This window comes from Sitophilus oryzae, unplaced genomic scaffold, assembly GCF_002938485.1.
Source record: "Sitophilus oryzae breed Bouriz unplaced genomic scaffold, Soryzae_2.0 scaffold_682_pilon_pilon, whole genome shotgun sequence".
In the NCBI taxonomy this organism is placed as follows: Eukaryota; Metazoa; Arthropoda; class Insecta; order Coleoptera; family Curculionidae; genus Sitophilus; species Sitophilus oryzae.
In genome coordinates, this window is record NW_022147287.1 from 4,983,210 (window position 1) to 5,003,263 (window position 20,054).

At 32.5% G+C, this 20,054-nt stretch overlaps 4 protein-coding genes and 1 long non-coding RNA gene across 5 annotated transcripts; 3 read left to right on the forward strand and 2 right to left on the reverse strand.

The window, feature by feature from the left end:
• Positions 1-464: 464 nt before the first annotated feature.
• On the forward strand, positions 465-2,143 carry LOC115887980 (mitochondrial GTPase 1). The gene is made up of 2 exons (XM_030907556.1): positions 465-678; positions 747-2,143. The coding sequence occupies exon 2, from the start codon at positions 783-785 to the stop codon at positions 1,734-1,736; it is 954 nt and encodes a 317-aa protein (XP_030763416.1). The 5' UTR covers positions 465-678; positions 747-782; the 3' UTR covers positions 1,737-2,143.
• Positions 2,002-3,227, reverse strand: LOC115887993 (phosphatidylglycerophosphatase and protein-tyrosine phosphatase 1). Its single transcript, XM_030907572.1, has 4 exons — positions 2,937-3,227; positions 2,593-2,670; positions 2,317-2,532; positions 2,002-2,262 (listed from the first exon to the last, which is right to left on the reverse strand). The coding sequence occupies exons 1-4, from the start codon at positions 3,072-3,074 to the stop codon at positions 2,137-2,139; spliced, it is 558 nt and encodes a 185-aa protein (XP_030763432.1). The 5' UTR covers positions 3,075-3,227; the 3' UTR covers positions 2,002-2,136.
• Positions 3,228-3,299: 72 nt separating this feature from the next.
• On the reverse strand, positions 3,300-4,178 carry LOC115887994 (succinate dehydrogenase [ubiquinone] cytochrome b small subunit, mitochondrial). Its single transcript, XM_030907573.1, has 3 exons — positions 4,023-4,178; positions 3,648-3,939; positions 3,300-3,585 (listed from the first exon to the last, which is right to left on the reverse strand). The coding sequence occupies exons 1-3, from the start codon at positions 4,063-4,065 to the stop codon at positions 3,402-3,404; spliced, it is 519 nt and encodes a 172-aa protein (XP_030763433.1). The 5' UTR covers positions 4,066-4,178; the 3' UTR covers positions 3,300-3,401.
• Positions 4,179-4,303: 125 nt separating this feature from the next.
• LOC115887987 (serine-arginine protein 55-like) lies at positions 4,304-5,833 on the forward strand. Its single transcript, XM_030907564.1, has one exon. It carries the CDS (start codon positions 4,451-4,453, stop codon positions 5,207-5,209), a length of 759 nt encoding a protein of 252 aa, XP_030763424.1. The 5' UTR covers positions 4,304-4,450; the 3' UTR covers positions 5,210-5,833.
• Positions 5,834-6,057: 224 nt separating this feature from the next.
• On the forward strand, positions 6,058-7,444 carry LOC115888017. The gene is made up of 2 exons (XR_004051195.1): positions 6,058-6,116; positions 6,695-7,444. It is a non-coding gene; the product is annotated as an uncharacterized LOC115888017 (long non-coding RNA).
• The last annotated feature ends 12,610 nt before the right edge of the window (positions 7,445-20,054 follow it).

Consider the following 20,054-nt stretch of genomic DNA (forward strand, 5'->3'; position numbering starts at 1 on the left):
CACTTCCACTTCACAGAAACTGACAGACATTGCCAAATATGGAATGACGTTTATTTTTCAATTTATTTTACTGATCTAACTGATCCGGGTCACTTAGAAATTAAATTTTTATTAAATTATTTAATTATAATTGTTTCTGGCGAAAGCAACTTCATATCAATGTTTATTCATAGGGTAACAAAGCCACATCACTGCTAAATTATCAACATTTTATATAAATATTTATATTTTTCAACTACTCCAACTACTCCAATTACTCCACAAAGAATGAAACGAATTGTTAAATAAACTATACTCTGTGGATGACTTGATAAAATCATGATGAAATTAAAGTCCCTAGATGAATATCTAGGGACTTTAGATGAAATTTCTACGCAGCGCCATCTATCCCTCTACTGGCAGAAACTCCGCCGTGTTTCCAAAATTCAAATGGCAGTTTCATCCGCCTGATACCAGCATTGATTTATCATGGATTTATCTGTGTTAGTAACTCTATCATCAGGTCGGATAGTCGTAGCAGCTTAAAATAAAAAAAATAAGCCAATAAAAAAAGAAGATGAATTATTGGAGGTTAATAAAATCGAATTTGATGTGTTTTGTTTATTTTTGTTTGAGAAGATATAAAATATTGTTAATTAAAACCGATAAGGATCAAATGTTGATAGCGTTAAATTAAAGGTGATTTATATATTATTACTCCCACTACAGCTCTTTGTTCGTTACATCGTTTTTTCTGTTCTTATCAGGTTATGTACTGGAAAATTTTACAGACATTTTAAGAGATGTACCAAAAAATCGCAAAGGAAACCTTCCGAAGTGCTTTCAAAACTATAGATAAAGACATTCTGAGATGGTTTCCAGGCCATATGGCCAAAGGCCTTAAACAGATGCAACAGAAACTTAGATCGGTGGATTGTATCATTGAAGTACACGATGCTAGAATTCCATTGTCTGGACGAAACGGCGAGTTCAAGTACGCGATAAGCGGCATCAAACCCCATATTCTAGTATTAAACAAGGTAGATCTAATAGAACCCCGCTTTAAGAAACAAATAACCGAACATTTAAAATCACAATACGACCATATTTTATTTACAAACTGTCGAAGTCAGACGTGTCGCGGTGTTAGGGCCGTATTCCCTTTAGCCAAAGACCTAATAAATAATTCTAATAGATACAATAGATCAAACGAGGAAGATTATAATATGATGATAATTGGAGTGCCTAATGTAGGAAAGTCCTCGCTTATTAATGCCTTAAGGGCAAAACATTTAGGCAAAGGGAAAGCTTCCGCAGTTGGAGCGACGCCGGGTGTCACCAGAAGCGTCCTACACAAAATAAAGATGTCAGAGAAGCCTTTGTTCTATATGTTAGATACACCAGGAATTTTAACTCCAAATATATCAGATATAGAGATGGGTTTAAAATTGGCTTTATGTGGTACAATTCAAGATCATCTTGTTGGAGAGACTATTATAGCTGATTATTTGCTCTATTGGTTAAATAATCAAAACCATTTTGAATATGTGGAGTATTTTAAAATGGATAAACCAAACGATGACATTTTAGAAGTACTAGCTCATATATGTAAACTGCATAATAAAATATTACGAATTAGGAACCAACTGAATGAGTATGTTATTAAACCGAATTTAGATGCAGCTGCACAGATCATGTTGAAAGCATTTCGAGATGGAAATTTAGGCAAACACATGTTAGATGAGGATTTGTTATAGGCAATTTTTTTTATTAATATATTGTTGTATATAAATCAAAAATTTTAGGCGAAAGATTTTTATTTCAAATAGAATCTGATAATAACTGTTTTATTAAAATATATACAGGGGTCTATTTTAAAAACTATGTATTGTCATAAGTAATACTGGAATGAAATTTCCACTGGAAAAATTAGCAAAGATAAATATAACAATAAACGTATCTTTGATATGATAAGGGTGGTCAGTATTTGGTTCTATTTACAATTATTTCTGACTAATCAAACTTTTTTTTTTTAAGTCTAAACTAGACTATTTTAGTAAATTGTATAAAACTTTAATTCCATAGCACTGTCACAACAAAAATGTTCTTTCCTAATGTACTTTTGTACTGTGTAAATAAATACCTAATAAATAACTTTTATATATTGGCCATGTTATGTTCCCTAAAAATACTTAACGCTTCCCATTGTTTCTTGTGCATTAAAATATGGGGTCTCTTCTCTTTCATGTGGTTGACTGCTTGTTCAGGGCCCCAGTTATACCTCTAAAATAACGTAATAATTAGTTTACATTAATTAAGAGTTTTTCATTGATTTACCTGAATTAGATAACAACCGACTAATGTGGCACTCCTTGTCCGACCTGCTTTGCAGTGAATGTAAACTGAAGAGTTCGATACACCATTAATCACGTTCGTTTTATCAACAAACTGGTTAATAAAACGAACACCCTCTACTAATTTACTTTGACATGGGGTGGCGAAAATATCTGTTGTAGCTAGTTGCAAAAAAGAAACTCCTAATTTCTTCCAAGACTAGAAAACAATTAAAATTAATGTGTGTAGATCTTTTTTATAAGTTCATTTATTTCTTACCTTAGAATCATTCGCAAAGAATAGCTCATAATCCTCGTTCATCGATATAACAGCTTTGACATTTTCTTTTTCTATTAACTGGGAAAAATAAGAATTTAAATAAAATTTTATTAACGCAAAAAACGTTCAAAGTGGTAAGTAAATCAAAATAATAATCTATAAACTCTCCTATAAATTATTTAAAATCAAATCACAAAACAGTTCAAGGATATTCCTTCCTAACCTAAAAAATAGTGCCCTACATTTATGCAATTATAGACCTTAACACCTATGTAAATAGAGGTTTTGACTGCATAATTGATTAATTTTGACCGTATTTAATTAAATAAATTGGGGCAACTTACTTCTCTAGCGATGTGCGGGAATGGTAAAGCTCCTAAAATAACGGTGTCGTCTATCCTGTTGTACCATTGTCTCGGTGTGAGCTTTTCCATAAATACGTTATAAATTAACGTCGGGTAGAAGGTAATTCTCGCAAACATTTTTGCGACAAATCGGGCCAAATATAAACACAAATTAGCCACTTTTAGGTCGAAAATGTGTATCGATTTAGCGAATATAAAGTACTTTGAGCATGCCAATCATGTCATACAAACGGCGAATCACCCGCATTTGAATTTTAGTTGGCCTGAAAGATGCAAGAGAAAGTTAAATTGTGAAATAGTGTGGAAAGTTCATAAAATAATCTTTGACATATAAAATTAATATTTAATGTGATTTTTTTAAATTTTTATTTATTACAGTTTTTATATAATACAACATAATTTAAAATAATTTATTTTCACAAAACTTATTAAGTTTATAAATTTTTATTCTGAAATGCACCAGAATTGTCTGAAAGCCCGACCAATACCAATTTGGGTATGGTTAAAATACAAGAGACCTCCTAATGTAGTGGCCGATATAACGTAAAGCAGAAGTAGAGCTATTTTTGGTAAAACAGGTCCGACAATAATGGGACGAATATAATCTATAACACATGCTTCTAGACCCCTAAAAAAATTTTAAAAATATATTAATTTAAATGCCCCTGTTTTAATAAATAATATACGAACCAATGAAAGTGTATGACTGTTGCAAGTGCAAATAAATCGTCGAGAAGTGGATTACAGAAAAGAAAAGTCGCAGGAACTATGCCTAAAAGTGCTAGGGAAACGATTTTCTCCAATGTCCACAGTTTTCCGTGATCTGCTGACATGTTTCGTTTAGATTGCTGTGCAACATTTATAAATTGTGTTTTGCATTTGTTAACTAAAGACAGTGTTTTATAATTATCCTGGTTTAAAAACTGGGTGAAGTTTTGTGTTTTCTGTACGTTGAAGGTGCATTTTTGCAGTCCGGCAATTCCTACAAGATAGTTATGTAATTTCAATTCGATATATTTCAATATTTTCGTTGGCCAGATTTTGGTACATAGTATTAAAAATTACCTCGGAGTTTTGTGCCATTCCTTAGCATTAATGACAAAGCCATATTAATGTATTTTAGTTTATTTTTGCAATAAAATATTTTTCTTTGAATATCAAATATAACTTCAAAATCTTCTTCTTGGTGTTATTGATGGCGCTAACAGGACTGTCAAAAAATTCTTAATCTAAATTTTTTTTGATATTTTTTGGCAGGTGATAATTACTCTTCTATGGGAAGATATTTTGAATGTTAGGATTTCGACAATTTTTGACATCTTGGACCTCTAGTGGCAAAAATAATAACTAAAGAAACCTTCTCTTTTGTGATTGTGCTCCATTTTGTTTGTCCGATTTTTTGTCGACGTGACTGATCGTACGCATCGTACGTGCTTTCAACTTTGCCATAAATTTATAATCCTAATTATATCGGTTTTTAAAGTCCCGCAAGCATGAGTACCCGGGTTTTCGTCGGCGGTTTGACATACAAAGTACGCGAAAGAGATTTGGAGAAGTTCTTCCGCAAATATGGCCGCATCCGCGAAGTATCCATGAAAAGCGGCTACGCCTTCGTGGAGTTCGACGACTACAGGGACGCCGAAGACGCCGTGTACGAGATGAACGGTAAGGATTTAATGGGGGAAAGAGTTACTGTAGAGCGGGCTAGGGGAACCCCGCGGGGAAGCGACCGTTGGAGGGACAGGGACTCCCGCGGCGGCGGCGGTGGAGGAGGAGGAGGTGGCGGCGGTGGATACGGAGCACCCCAGCGCAGGGAAAGAGACAGAGAACCGAGAGGCAGAGACAAGTACGGCCCACCGACCCGTACGGAGTACCAAGTCACTGTGGAAAACCTGTCTAGCAGATGCTCCTGGCAAGACTTGAAAGACTACATGCGTAAGGCCGGCGAAGTAACGTACGCCGATGCCCACAAACAAGCCCAGAACGAAGGAGTAGTCGAGTTTGCATCGTACAATGACATGAAGAACGCCATCGAGAAACTAGATGGTACAGAGATTAACGGAAGGAAGATCAGAATAGTTGAGTCAGGAAGAGGAAGGAAGAAGTCTTCGAGCCGTTCGCGTTCCAGATCTCCCCGTTCCAGAAGCAAGTCAGCGTCCAGGTCGAGGTCCGGATCAAGAAATGACCGTTCACCGAGCAAGGAGAATGGAAATAAGAGATCTCCTTCAAGATCACGGTCCAGAGACAACTGAAGTTTGTGAGTGATATAAAAGAGCCTAACTAAGGGTTTTGTGTGCGGAATTACAAAGGTTTATTTTGTTTATTTTTTTTATTGTATAATTTTCTAATTGTTAGGTATATATCTTCCGGCAATTTCTGTTACAAGTCTTATAAATGAAGGCTTTTCATTTGAGGGCATGTAAAGATTTGCATTACTTCATGTAATCTGTATTTTTTTCATTTCATGTCATCCTTGAATATGAATCAGGTTTTAAAAACTTATATTATTAGGCAATGTAAGCTAACTTTAATACCTGTGTTCAAACTATAATTTCTAATTATTAAAATTTTCAAATATTTTGATGATGCTACTAAGACATTATATTTTCAATTTTGGGTATATAAAACTGTACTTTATATTACACACATAGCATATGTGATTTTTGGCAATACATTTTCTCCAATCATCAATTTGCAATCATTGAATTATTCATAGTTGTAGTTAATTTCAAATTTTGTATATCAAGTCATGTTTTTTGATATCATTAAAACGATTTTTGGCTTTTGTTTGCATATTATTGGCCAAACAAAAATTCTATTTAGCTTCTAACAACTATGTAAGTCATGTATGAAAAATAAAAAGTAATTAGAAACCGCTTTTTTAGATTTAAGTGAATATTTACAGTGTTGAAAAGTTAAATATTTTCATATTTTGCCTAGGTAGTCCAATTCAATTCCATTTCCCCCCATTCAACAGCTCAACGGCCCAAGTTAAATGCTCAATTAACGTGGTGTTCCATTCCAATTCTGAGGCTACCGTTCCGACTACCAAATAGCCAGTTATATTTGAAGAGGCACATTGAGCCACATCTGACGTAAAGTTCACTTTTCCAATAGGGCTGGGCTCCAAACATACCAGGGCATACTCGATAAGTTGGGGTAAATATTATTTTTAGACATTGAACAAAGTCACGTTACAAATGTTTTTTGGTTATTTCCTTTTTAATTTTTTTACTGCAAATTAAAATTTTAATACTTACAAGTCTTTAAAATATTTGGGGTCTATGAATTGGTGTCTTTTAACATTGTAAATCATGGTGTTAAGTTAGTTTTATGGTCATTCAAAGGATTTTTCAAAAATGTCCTTTATTTTCAATAGTTTATTTAAATGCCTCTAGTTTTTTCTATCTCAAAAAATATAAAATATAAAGCCTGCTAAATGTGGGACAAAATAAAACATACTCTAAAGTCTCATCTACACATAACATTTTACCTGTCAGTCTAAATGTGCGCGATCCTTACCACTTTTTTCTAACGCAGGTAAAACTTCCAGTGTGTGCGTTAGTCTTTAATCTGTCTTACATGACAGGTAAAACGTTATTAGTAGACGAGACTTAAATCCTACAATTAAAACACCAATTTATAGCTATACATAAGTTAGAAATTGTCTAGTTTTAAAGCCCTATCTATATCTCGGAAAAGTTTGTCCGTTTTTGAAAACGACATGTTCTTTATAGGTAGCCAAAATCCCTCCCCCCATAAAAATCTAAAAACGATGAGAGGCCAGTCCAGTTGACCAGTCCCATCAAAAAAATTAAATAACATAGAACCGACCAATTCAACCGTTCAATTTTCTTTGATGGTCCACGAAATTTCCAAAAAAATAGGCTGTGCCTGCAGAGTCTGAGGTCCCAATCCATCCAAAATTTGTCCGTTGAAATTGTTCTTCCCCATTCCAAAGGCAGGTCTAGTTTATGGGTCTAGTTCCAACGTCAACCGTTTGCAGGCGTGCCAACTGCTATGGTGTTTTTGGTTTTTTCACTAGCAGGGATGCTGCTTAAAAGTTCCAGAGTTCGAAAAGGCAGCAGAGACGACAAGCATGACAGATGTTCCAGATAATAGATAGGAGATATAAGAAGTATCCTAGATGCAGTGTTATGCTCTTATCAATCCAGGTTTTGAGCAAGAGGAAATAAATTCTAAGGATACGGATTTTGATCAAAAAAAATTTAAACTTTTTTTTAATAATTACAAATACACAAAAGGTTAATTAATTACTAATTTATAAGATTCATTTAAAGGTCTGTTTTTTTTTAAATTCAATACAAAAAATTGGTTTTTTTTTCTAATTAGCAGAGCTGTGTCTAAATTGTTGAATTATTTTTATTTTAAGGTTTTTTTAAGCAAGTATTTTTTCCCATTTTGAGTCATTACAATACTTTTGTCTGTATATTTTATAATTAAAAAATATAAGTGACCAACACAAACACTTGTTTTCCAAGATTATATCATATTAGAGACCTTAAAAATACACAAAAAAAAACGAAAAACAACCATTCCGCTTTTAAAATTCTTAATTGACATACTCATGTGTGACTGATTCATATTCATATACTCTCTGATGTAAAAGATTGCAATAGCTATTCATTCCTAAACATGTAAATATCTGTATAAATCAACTTTCGTAAATCCGCTCAAAGGAAGGGAATATGAAAACCACATTCCTGTATAAAGGATATAGTTTTTTATCAAATTTTTATTTAACTTTTTTAATGAAAAATATTTACAAATACACAAAAGAATAAATTACATTTTTTTTTATAAAAATTACTAGTAATACGTTTTACATTTAAAAATCTAAGTTGATAGTATTTTTTTTTAAATTTTTATCATAAGTAATTTTACTCTCAATTATTTTTTAAAACTCGACATTTAAAAAAAACATTTTTTCTGTGTAACTGCGATTAATCATATTTTGACACATTTTGATTTAATGATTTTGTAAATTAATGTTTTAATTATGACCTCAAAAATATTTAAGCACTTCGTAATAATTAGGTATTTTATGATAAAAAAAATTGTTTTTAAAAATAGAAAAAAATCTATCAAAAATGTTTAATGATGATTTTTTCCATAGCCTGTCTAGCAAGAGAATATAATATGATTAGACATCCAAAACAAATTTCAGAAAAACAATTCATTTTTGTATTAAATAACATGTTATATTTTTTTGTCCATCGTTGTGAAAAAAGATTCTTTGTTTTTATCACTAACAATTTGAGGGGCCACGCTTTGGAAACCCTGTATATTAAGGTTGTACAAACATTTTTTGTTATTGGCATATTGGCATATACTTGTGATGTCGTGTGAGTGGTTTACTTGTGCAATTATTTGTCACTCGGCGCGCCAAGCTTTTGTTACAAAAAAAATGTTTACAAAGATAGTATACTTGCCCAGTAGGCAAATATTGGCGTACTTGCAAGTACACGAGTAGTGAGAATCCGCCTTTATGGTCTCTTCTATATAACACTAAAAGCTCGACTTGTCAGCCAACTCCATTTTTTTTTGATAATAGTCTATGCCAAAGAAAAGTTGAAATATTTGTTTCTTTTATGAAAGTCACTAGGTTGAAAATTTGAGTGGCACTGTATATCTTCTAAAATAATAAAATACGACCTTTTATTGTCCATTATATTTTACAAAAAAGACTCGAGGCAAATTTCAAACAGGAAACCAGATACAGAGGTTTCTTGACATTAAATAAGGCAATACACTGCCTAGGTCTGACGTGACGTCACGTCAGTGGGCGGAGTTTAAATACCCTTCCAAAACAAAGTAAGTGCAAAGTGCAGGTAAAATTCCGTAAGTGATTATAGAACAGCCCATTTTCCTTACGATGAAAATCATGCATTTAATTCTATTATACATATACAGGGTGTCCCAGAAATAAGTGCAAGTATTTTAAGGGGTGGTAGATCTCGATAAAAGAAACATTTTCTCTCTATCGTGTTTCAGATAAGCCCAAAATAACAGAGTTATTTTAGCAAAATAAAAACACTAAATCACCACAATACACCAAAACACTTTTACTTTTACACTGGACGCGCGTTTCGCTAACCATGTTAGCATCATCATCATCATCAGTTGATAATCATCTGCTGATGATGCTAACATGGTTAGCGAAACGCGCGTCCAGTGTAAAAGTAAAAGTGTTTTGGTGTATTGTGGTGATTTAGTGTTTTTATTTTGCTGTGTAACACCAAAGGTTCCAACCCTCAACTGTAATAGAGTTATTTTACTTTGAAAATTTCCAAAAAAAAATATTTTTCGCTAAAATTTTGAGAACTACTGGATCTTTTCCGGATTTTCTTTCTTGTAAATTTAATCTAATACCAATGTTGCCATATTATCAAGAAATTATGTTTTCTAACTAAAAAAATTTCCAAAAAATTTCGAATTTTAATTTTTTTTTCGCGTAAAAAAACTCATAGGCGTGTTTCTGGGGTTGAACTATACTACCAGTTAAAATACTTGCACTTATTTCTGGGACACTCTCTATATATGTAAAGAATCAATAACGGGTATAACCTGAAACTGCTTAAAAAAACTAGTTTTCAAAATAGACTCATCAAATTGTAGGAAAACCACTTCAGCAAAACATGCTATATTCAAATAAATGCCCGAGAGTTATTTACTCCTCAAAGAAAACGGAAAAAATAAGTTTAATATTTTTGGCTAAGTAAGTGCGCTATTTCAATTAGTAGCAACCGTTCACTCAGTGATTTTTTTTTGTACAATTGACAATACTTGATTGGCACTAGAATAGAACAAGCACAAAAATGATTTAGAGAAAAACAATTTTTTTAGAGTTAAATATATAAAACTGTCGTTAATGTCATACTACCCCTGCAGTGGGATTCTGTAAGCTCCGTAGCAAGAAATTTCTTACCAAGCCTATGTTATTTTTATACGACTGAAGTCACAGACAGGAGATATGTTTACAGAATAGCACTGCTGGTCACAATATTTCCGTGGTCTGTACTTTAATGCATACGACAGAGATAAATATATACGACCAGTTGACAGACAGAGACAAAATAAAAAGCGGCACACAGTATTGCCGGTTCGTACGAGAAATAAAATACGACAGAGATGCCGACAGCTTAATGGAAAATCAAATGTATTAAAAAATGGTAAAAGTTGGGTCGATACGTTTCTTCTATGCGGTATTGCCGGATTTTGCATCAAAATTTCAAACCGCACAAGTAGGGCACGAGAATAGTACAAGCAAAAAAATGATTTAGAGAAAAACAATTTTTTTAGAGTTATATGATAACTGTCGTTAATGTCATACTACCCCTGCAGTGGGATTCTGTAAGCTCCGTAGCAAGAAATTTCTTACCTAGCCTATGTTATTTTTATACGCCTGATGAGTCACAGACAGGAGATATGTTTACAGAATAGCACTGCTGGTCACAATATTTCCGTGGTCTGTACTTTAATGCGTACGACAGAGATAAATATATACGACCAGTCGACAGACAGAGAGACAAAATAAAAAGCGGCACACAGTATTGCCGGTTCGTACGAGAAATAAAATACGACAGAGATGCCGACAGCTTAATGGAAAATCAAATGTATTAAAAAATGATAAAAGTTGGGTCGATACATTTCTTCTATGCGGTATTGGCGGATTTTGCATCAAAATTTCAAACCGCACAAGTAGACGTTTATGAAAAATGTTGCATCTAGGGTTGGAACTTTATTTTATACAATTAGTTACTCATTTTACTACAGCTGTAATAGATTATATTTAGCTTAGATATATTACTTCCATTTCAGTAGTGTACGAGTATACAGGGTGGCCCATCGAAAACGTTCCGCAAGGCATAACGGCCAGGGTAGTTTTTTTTTCGGAAAATTCAAAAACACGTCAATTTTGTTTGTGAGGGGGACAACTTTTGCCCCAAAAATGATTGCAAAATCCTCAACCCTCTAAGCGGGGGTGTCATTCCCCAATTTTTTTCAAATGGGAAGGAGGGTTAAGAGGTACCGCAATGAAAAGAGCTTTATATTCTCTATACTTTCCCGCTTCGTTTTTGAAAATCGGTCGAGTCATTGAGAAAATATGAAGGATTGAAATTTGAAAAGTTTATTTAAACATTTATCGTTGATATTAGTAAAATGATAAAGATAGAGTAAATGATAAAGATAAATTCCTTTCACCAATTTGCTGTCTTTTCTTATTATTTCTAGCTTTTTTTAGTTTCTGTTCTGTTCTAGCTGTTATTTAATGTGTGTTTTTCGGATGGGTGTACTTTCCTTTTGAACGATGTAGTTAATCGGCACAACTGTCGGTACTGGGCTGAGGACAACTCCAGGGTTTTTCGCGAAGTGCACACACAAAACCCTCAGAAATTGAACGTATAGGCTGGTATTTTTGGAAATTCTATTGTGGGTCCTTTTTTTCTCCCTGGAAATCTAACAGGTGATATGTACTTGGATTTACTGGAAAATACGTTGAAGCGGAACTAATATTTCAACAAGACGGTGCACCTCCACATTACTCTCAAAATGTGCGTAATTATTTAAACCATATCTTTCCCGGTCGGTGGATAGGACGAAGGGGTGAAATTGAGTGGCCTCCCCGGTCACCCGACTTGACTCCTTTAGACTATTTTTTTAAAGGGGACACATAAAAAGTAAGCGAAGACGAAGACGAATTATTGATGTTTGTCGCGTAATGGACCCCGCAAGTTCTTCAGAATGTTCGAGAACGGTTTGAAAATAATTTGTGTACTACTGTATGGAGGTTGACCGGCAACATTTGCAGCATTTGCTTCATTAATAAGATAAGTTTTTTTAAATTAATTCAATTTATGCGTTTTTTTTGCAAAAAGTATTTTTCAAATTTCAATCCTTCATATTTTCAAAATGACTACCGATTTTTAAAAACGAAGTGGGGAAATATAGAGAACAGAAAGCCCTTTTCATTGCGGCGCCACTTGACCCCCCTTTCCATTTGAAAAAAATTGGGGGGATAATACCCCCGCTTAGAGGGTTGAAGATTTTGCAATAATTTTTGGGGCAAAAGTTTTCCCCCTCACAAACAAAATTGACGTGTTTCTGGATTTCTTCAAAAAATAAATACGCTGGTCGTTATACCTTGCGGAACGTTTTCGATGGGCCACCCTCTACGAAAGTTTTTAAACTGTTTTTTACCGCTTTTTATTTTCTCTGTCTGGAACGGCGTATCGGCGTAACGACCTTGTATCGATTTCCAGCAATTCTATTGGCTGAAATTTTTTGAAAATCAAAATGACAAGACAACTGTCGCCACTTTTATGGATCCTCTCATTGGACAGGCTATATTCGTATATACGGTTTTATCTACATAAAATACGAGGAATGCAGAATCAAAATGAATCAAATTATAATCAACCACTCTCGACAAAAATAAACACCCTGTATATAGTTAAAAATTGTATATTCTTTATTGACGATCAATGGTAAATATAAAAAATATGCTAAAAAATTAAAAAAATCACCTTTAAAGTCTCTCTAGGAACATAAAGAATTTGTTACTATTTCCTTTCAGCCAAACCAAAAAAAAAAACGAAAAAAATACCGTAGTTTTTGAATCCATAATTATACTGAATATTTTTTGGGTATTTTCCTATTTTGATTTAAATATGTATATAAAAAACATCTAGTTACTTTATTATAAAAATGGTTAGTGTCCACGTGTGTACTATACAAGCTTACTAAAGACAGAAAAAAATAATATTTATATAACACTTTACCCGATGAAAATATTTTTTACTTTTTCAATTTAGTTTTTTACCTTTCTAAAAAAAGATTATCCAGATTTCGGAAAAAACATTCATATTTTTCGAAAAAAAAAATCATTCGTTTACTCTAGTAATTCTAAATCCTATTTCGCATGCGCAGCTGTCAAAAAAACAAGCGCTACGACAGATACAAAAATAAATATTTTTTATTCAAATAAAACGTTACACATGTACTTGTATAAATATAAACAGTGCATCGAAACCTCTTTTTTTACAAAGAAATCAAATTGTTAGTATAGGTCTTTCCTTAACTATTTACCTCTATTAGGTTAGGCTTATCCCTCAGGGTTAAACTATTAGCCGGTGGATGGATAAACTTAGCCTCAAGTTTGGTGTATGTCGTTTCAATGTTTCCCGATCGAATCTAAAAATAAATGCAAGTTTCTATGCCGTTTGAATTGTTTTATAAGAATGAAAGATGTCACAGAATAATACCACAGATTATAAACTTTGTTTTTTCTTTATTGTTTTTCGTGGTTCCAATTTTCGGAATCGGGCACTAGTTAGGTTACTAGTTTGCGCACATAGCACGCTTATGGCCTCTAAAATTGTGCACAGCGCCTGACCGGCACAGTCATTAGAGAGATATCGGAAAACCGAATAGCGTCGTGCAGTATTTACGCGTACCTTATCATGGTTACGATATGCGCGAGTTAATTTTTAACGTAACGCCCGCTAATAACGTTACTGCCTGACGTAATTTGCGGATCAATTGCACCCAAGAACGGTAAGGTTAACTGTTCTTGAATTACACCAAGCGCTATTTCTAAATAACGTTTAAAAATTGCTTAAATGGGCATGTGCGGGAATTTGACAACCGGGGCCGGCCGGCGAGATCTTTTATTTTAGGTTATGTTTGAATTGTTTTGAATTATTACTTTAGTTTTATTAGGTAATTTGATATTTAAGTAGCTGGGATTAGTTTTAATTAAATAAATATGGCTCAAAATATGGATTCCACCTCTTCCAATATTAAAGAACATATAAAGAGGCTTATGTTTACAGCAGATGACGACTTAGCCCTTCTAAGAGAATTTGCTCTAAACCCACTGGCAGACGTTGAACAATAAAGCAGTGGAAATAAGCACTTTAGCCCTTTAGTTTTGAAATACCTACTAAACAAAACAATTTCAAAGTTAGGTTAAGTTTAAATAGCGGACGCGACGCGAACAGAATTCTTTCCGATCCGATAACTATAAATGAAGAGAGTTAATACCACCTCACGTAAAGGAAATAACACCTGGCCTTATTAACGTCCATGCACGTTATTCGGTTTACCGATATCTCTCTATTACGCTGTTTATTGTTATTTTACGCTAGTTTATTTTTGCTCACAGGAAATTTGACTCGTTTGCTCATCGTCATAGAAAACAATTTTCGTACCACGAATTAGGGATAAGATTTTTATCTGTATACATATAGTATACTTAATCTGTGATAATACTGTACTTTTATTACCTTTTTTGCACCGAAAAGTATAGTTTTTTATGGTCGCAATTTTTTTTCCCCTATAACTTTTTTATTTTTTCAGATAAAAAAAACGAGATTTGGTATGTTAGTATATGACATAAATTAGGATTGATTGACGCGTTTAATTGTTTTTGGTCACTTCCTGTTTCACCGGAAATGACTACAACTTTTTCTTTTTAAACGGCACCCTCGGTATTTTTTTACTTTATTCGATAGAAGATGACATTCTGAATAGAATGACATATCATATGTCAATTTTTGACATTTTCACTTAATAAAAAATCGTATTTTAAATTTCAATCTAGAGTGCCATGACTATGTTAAAATCACAAATGTTTGATCAAGGAGCCTTGGAAAAATATATTTGATAGTCTAATGTTTTTAGCGTCTTGTCCCGACCGGTTTAAAGATGCCCAAATCGTATTTTTAATCATATTTAAATTTTTTCAAATGGAACAAGGGTGGATCATTAGCATACTCGGAAAAGGCATTTTTTTACGAATAATTTGATACCACACACTTGGTATTTGAGTCAACTTTTCGTCATGAACCGCACGTTATAATTTCAAACAAACCATATGCGCAAATGTAAAAAGTTGACATTTGATATGTCATTGTATTTAGAATGTCATTTTCTATCGAATAAAGTAAAAAAATACCGAGGGTGCCATTTAAAAATCAAAAGTTGTAGTCATCCGGTGACACAGGAAGTGACCGAAAACAATTGAATACGTCAATCAATCCTAATTTATGTCATATACTAACATACCAAATCTCGTTTTTGTAACTGAAAAAGTAAAAAAGTTATAGGGGTGAGCCACTTTTGAGACGCACTCGGTATTTTTGCCCTTTGGAAACATTGGCTTTCAACAAAATCAATATAAAAATATAATATATTTTATTTGACGCATTAATTAAGGTGTACCCACACTCAGTTACGTCTCAGATCCTTTGCCGTATCGTCTTAGTTTTATTTAGTGAACATGTGAGGCAACTGTTTATACAGGGTGAGTCTTAAATAAGTGCAAATATTTTTTCGCGAAAAAAAGACATTGAAAATTAGTAATTTTTCGATTTTTTTTAGTTTAAAACATAATTTCTTCATAATATGCCAACATAGGTAGTAGATTAGTTTAACAAGAAAGAAAACCCAGAAAAGATCCAGTGGTTTTCAAAATTTAAGCAAAAAATCATAGTTTTTGAAAATTTTTAAAGAAAAATAACTGGATTATGTGGGACTTATTTGAGAAACGGTAAAGAGAAAGCATGTTATCGATATCTACCAGCCCTGAAAATATTTGCATTTATTTAAGACGCATCCTGTATATTCAGTCAAGAATTATTGTCCTACGATGTTGTTAATTGTAGTGGTTTTCTCTAAAAATTTGCGATAGGTACAAGTGAAGATTTTTTTTACTTGAAATCGCTTATAAAAAACAATACAAAATATCCCCAGTATATAGAAGCCTTCCCAAACACAAAATCATAAAAATTTCTCTACGGAAACGAATCATTCGCTTTTTTCCGACTTTAGAATAACCGAAATCAGTTACATTTATAAAATATTAATTTTTTTTTATCAAATATCTTATAAAAGATATTTTTGACAAATAAATTTGATAGTGTAATACCACAGTTTAAAGAATATAAATATATATTTATATTCTTTAAACTGTGGTAATACCGGCCTAAGGACTGTGTTTTATACAGGGCGTTTCTTAAGTAGTCTAAAAAAATTAAGAGTGTGATTCCTCACTACGTTTTGTAGAAAAAAAGTTTATGTAAACATGTGTGGTCTATAGTATTTCTTTTTTGATCTACGGGATGTTTAAAAATTAAAAAAATGGAATTTATTCGGCTTAAAATAAATGGTGCGCCACTGAGTTTTTTAAAATGGCACGCCATGCGATTGTCAATACGTTTTTAATAAAATTAAGCTCTAGATTTACAGTTATCCTCGATATTAGTGGTTCATTTTTTTCGAACGAAAACTAGAAAAATGACATACACCAAACTTTTTCTAATCTTGAAACAGAAATCTTGCCAATAAAAAAAAATACACTGCCGAAACATATTATTGCTTAAATTAGAACTTAATAGATTCAACAAAAGTGGATTTTCTCATTCAGCAAGAACCTTTTTAAAAATAACTAGTAGTTAACACATCGTTTGCGTCAGAAAGCAAAGTTACACATCGAAAAAGTTTGACAATACAAAACCTATTACTTAGTTTTTTTGATAAAGGTGCGTTTAAAGCAGTTCAAAGTACGCATACGGGACAAATTGATTCTTCTGGGTTTTGGAGGGTTGGAGAATTATTTCATATGGGACTTTGTTCTGGATTTGGTCTTCCAGAATACATATAACAGGCAAAAATAACAGGCTTACTAAGCGCGTGTATACGGGCGACGAAACGTAAGCCTGTTATTTTTGTCGGTCTTTTCTGAGACTCAGTTTCGTCACGCAAAAAATTTGACCTGATTCAAAAACTCAAAAGAGAGTGGCACCAAGCGCCTTCACAAAATTCACTATCTTTTTATACAGGGTGAGTCTAAAATAAGTACAAATATTTTCAGGGCTGGTAGATTCGATAAAAGAAACATATTTTCTCTTTATCATTTTTCAAATAAGTCCAAAAGAACCTTGGAAAATTAAAAAAAATATATATTTTCGCTTAAATTTTGAGAACCACTGGATCTTTTAATCTACTACCTATGTTGCCATATTATGAAGATATTTTTTTAACGAAACATAAAAAACTTCCAAAATTAAAAAAAAAATTCAAATTTCAAAAAAAGAAAAAATTGTATCCTGGGGTCGAAATGTACTGTCCCTAAAAATATTTGCACTTATTTAAGACTCGCCCTGTATAGTTCCTGCTTTAATATTTCTTAGCAGCGCCACCTTAAATTGTAATCTCTTTGATGGCCACTTTTCTATACAGGGTGTCTCAGATTTTAATCGGGAAAATTTAATAGAAGATAGAACTTGCAAAAATAAAACAAAAAGTTCAGATCAACTTGTAAGATTTGAAGCTTCCTTTTTGAGATACAGGGTACCATTAGAACCCTAATTATAATATTAATTACCAATTAGAATTTAATTTTTTTCGCAAGAAGTAAGCAAGATAGACAAAAAAGTCAGGAGACAAAAAAATTATATTTTTAATTACTAAATCCAAAAATAACATTAAACTTCTAAAAAAGCAGTGGCGTGCCTATTTTTTCCCCAAAATAATTTAACAGTGATGCCCCACCGCCGCCCCTGGCCATTAAACTTAAATCTAATTACATCAAATTAAGTCCCATAGTAAGTATTATAAACGGGTCAAGTTATATCAAAATCGATTAAATAGTTTTTCAAATATCTTAATTTTTTTTTCTTTTTTAAGTAACTTTAACACCCTGTATCTCGAAAAGGAAGCTTTAAATCTTACAAGTTGATATGAACTTTCTGTTTTATTTTTGCAAGTTCTATCGTCTATTAAATTTTCCGGATTAAAATCTGAGACACCCTGTATACGCCAAGATAATAATTCCCCTTACCTCTACCCTACATATTTTTGGGTTACTTCGTCCGGTGCAGTGTTGCCAGTTTACAAAATACCATATTTTTGATAGCAAACAGCACTGTATTATTAACAAACCATTTTGTTGATACGAAATATTCTTCTTAAAATAAGTTTATTTATTTATAATTAAAAGTAAAAAAAAACTTTAACACTTGACGGAAAAATTCTCCGTTGCATGTTTTACGCTTTTATGTATGGAAACCCTCAATTACTAGGTAAAATATAGTTTGGGGACAATCTGGTTACTTTATAAATCTACGGACCAAACACAAACATACTGAACGAACTGGCAACAACCCACCCACTTCGTAAATGCCGCGTTGACAAATTTCCCACCTAAGACGCACCTCTACCGTTTTTTTTTCTGGTGTCCGTATCTCCTATTTAAACACTAACACTATATGAACAGATCTAGAAACGGTATACCGAAGCACAATTTGCCAAAGTCTACTAACTGTACATCCACGAAAAAATCTTCCTGAGCAAGGTATTAACATCTTTTTACAATGATATTTCAATAGAATTTACGAATTTACTAGTCCCAAAAATAACACAGATATTTTGAATTTTCTTCATTTAATATAAGTTTCAATTTTTTGGGAGCAAGTAACAGTTGACAAAAATCATTTAATTACGATAGTAACGGTAGCATTTGGCGTAAAAATTATTTATCGTTTCAAAAATTGTAACTAGGTACCTAATTTTATTATATATACAAAGTTTTCTCTCTCTAAATTTTCTATATTATATACTAATCAGTCTTTTGCTATACATATACATAATCGATAAATAGTAGGTTAGATGAGACAGAGATGATGTTTGGTGGTGAAATTGAAGAAAATATGGTAGTGGGGGACCTAAAGAAACAGTTTATGCCATTAAAAATAGAAAAAATTAAAAATGTACTAAATGAATCTAGTAAAAACTAGTTTTTTTGGTCCCAGGTATCGTTGATTTTATTTTTTATTGCTTGTTTCTCCGTAAACATGACCTATAGACAAAGAACTACTAGTTTCTTCAGTTAATTGGTGTTTTTGTTTGGTGTTGATTAGGTTGATATTTTCCGTACAGAGTGTAAATAAATAATGAATTTTATTGTCTGCTTGTTACCTGCTTAATGTAGAAAAAAATATGTGGAGGTAAAGAAGTTTCGAAATTACTATTATATTAAAGGCCCATTCAGAATTTCCAAATTAGTGAATAAATTAGCGAGTTCAATTATTTTTACTTATCATTCGCAATGTCTAAAAAAAATGAATTAAAATTAATAGAATATCCTAGCAACAGCTTGCAGTAGTCAGTTCTATCGTTCTATACAAAGACATCTAAATGGATAGACAACACTAAATTCATAAAACTCAATTTTTTAGAATCATACATTGATTGGGATTGCCTCAGACCAATTTTTCATTACAACTAGTTTTGCCTGAGGTTTAACTGAGGGTAACTTTAATTTCACAATCGAAAGCGCCAACAAATAAGAAAATATACGTATTTTTGTAATAATCTACTTATAACTAAAAGTATTTAAATACGCTACGCTCTGTAAGTATGGCTAAAGGTAAAAAAAAAAACGTAATGACACTTACCGTCGAAATATCAATTCCCGGGTTAGAATAGTCCACCTTTTTACAAACTACGCACTGGCGAACCATCGTAGATAGTTAAAAACTACTTTAAATAGTTTTCTTTGCAATACAAACACTAATAATTATTAGAAAGTTGTTCAAAAGCTACAAAAACTTTCAACTCCGCAGAAAACTCACAACCGCGCGCTGTCAAATATAATTCGAATGAAAACAAATGAAAACGTCAAATGTCAGCGTAATTCCTACAGATTTCGACAATTTCGTAGTAAAGATGAATCCACAGCGATGCCGCTAGTTGTCATTGTAATTTCCCTAATATAATTTAATTAGAAAATTCAAAGAAAAAAAAAAGAATAATTTCAAAGGTATAATCCTGGCACAATCTATCTATATTAATTAAAGTTATACACTGGTTATACACTTTCTCTATGCATACTACTGACTAACGCAAGCTATTGCTAGGATATTCTCTATGGATATTCTATTAATTTTAATTGTTTTTTAGACACTGTGAATGATCGTAAACTAAAAAGCATAAAGTGTAATTGAAACCACTAATTTTGAGGCTATGAATGAAGTTTTAACAAGCAATTATTATCTATTTACATCCTGTATC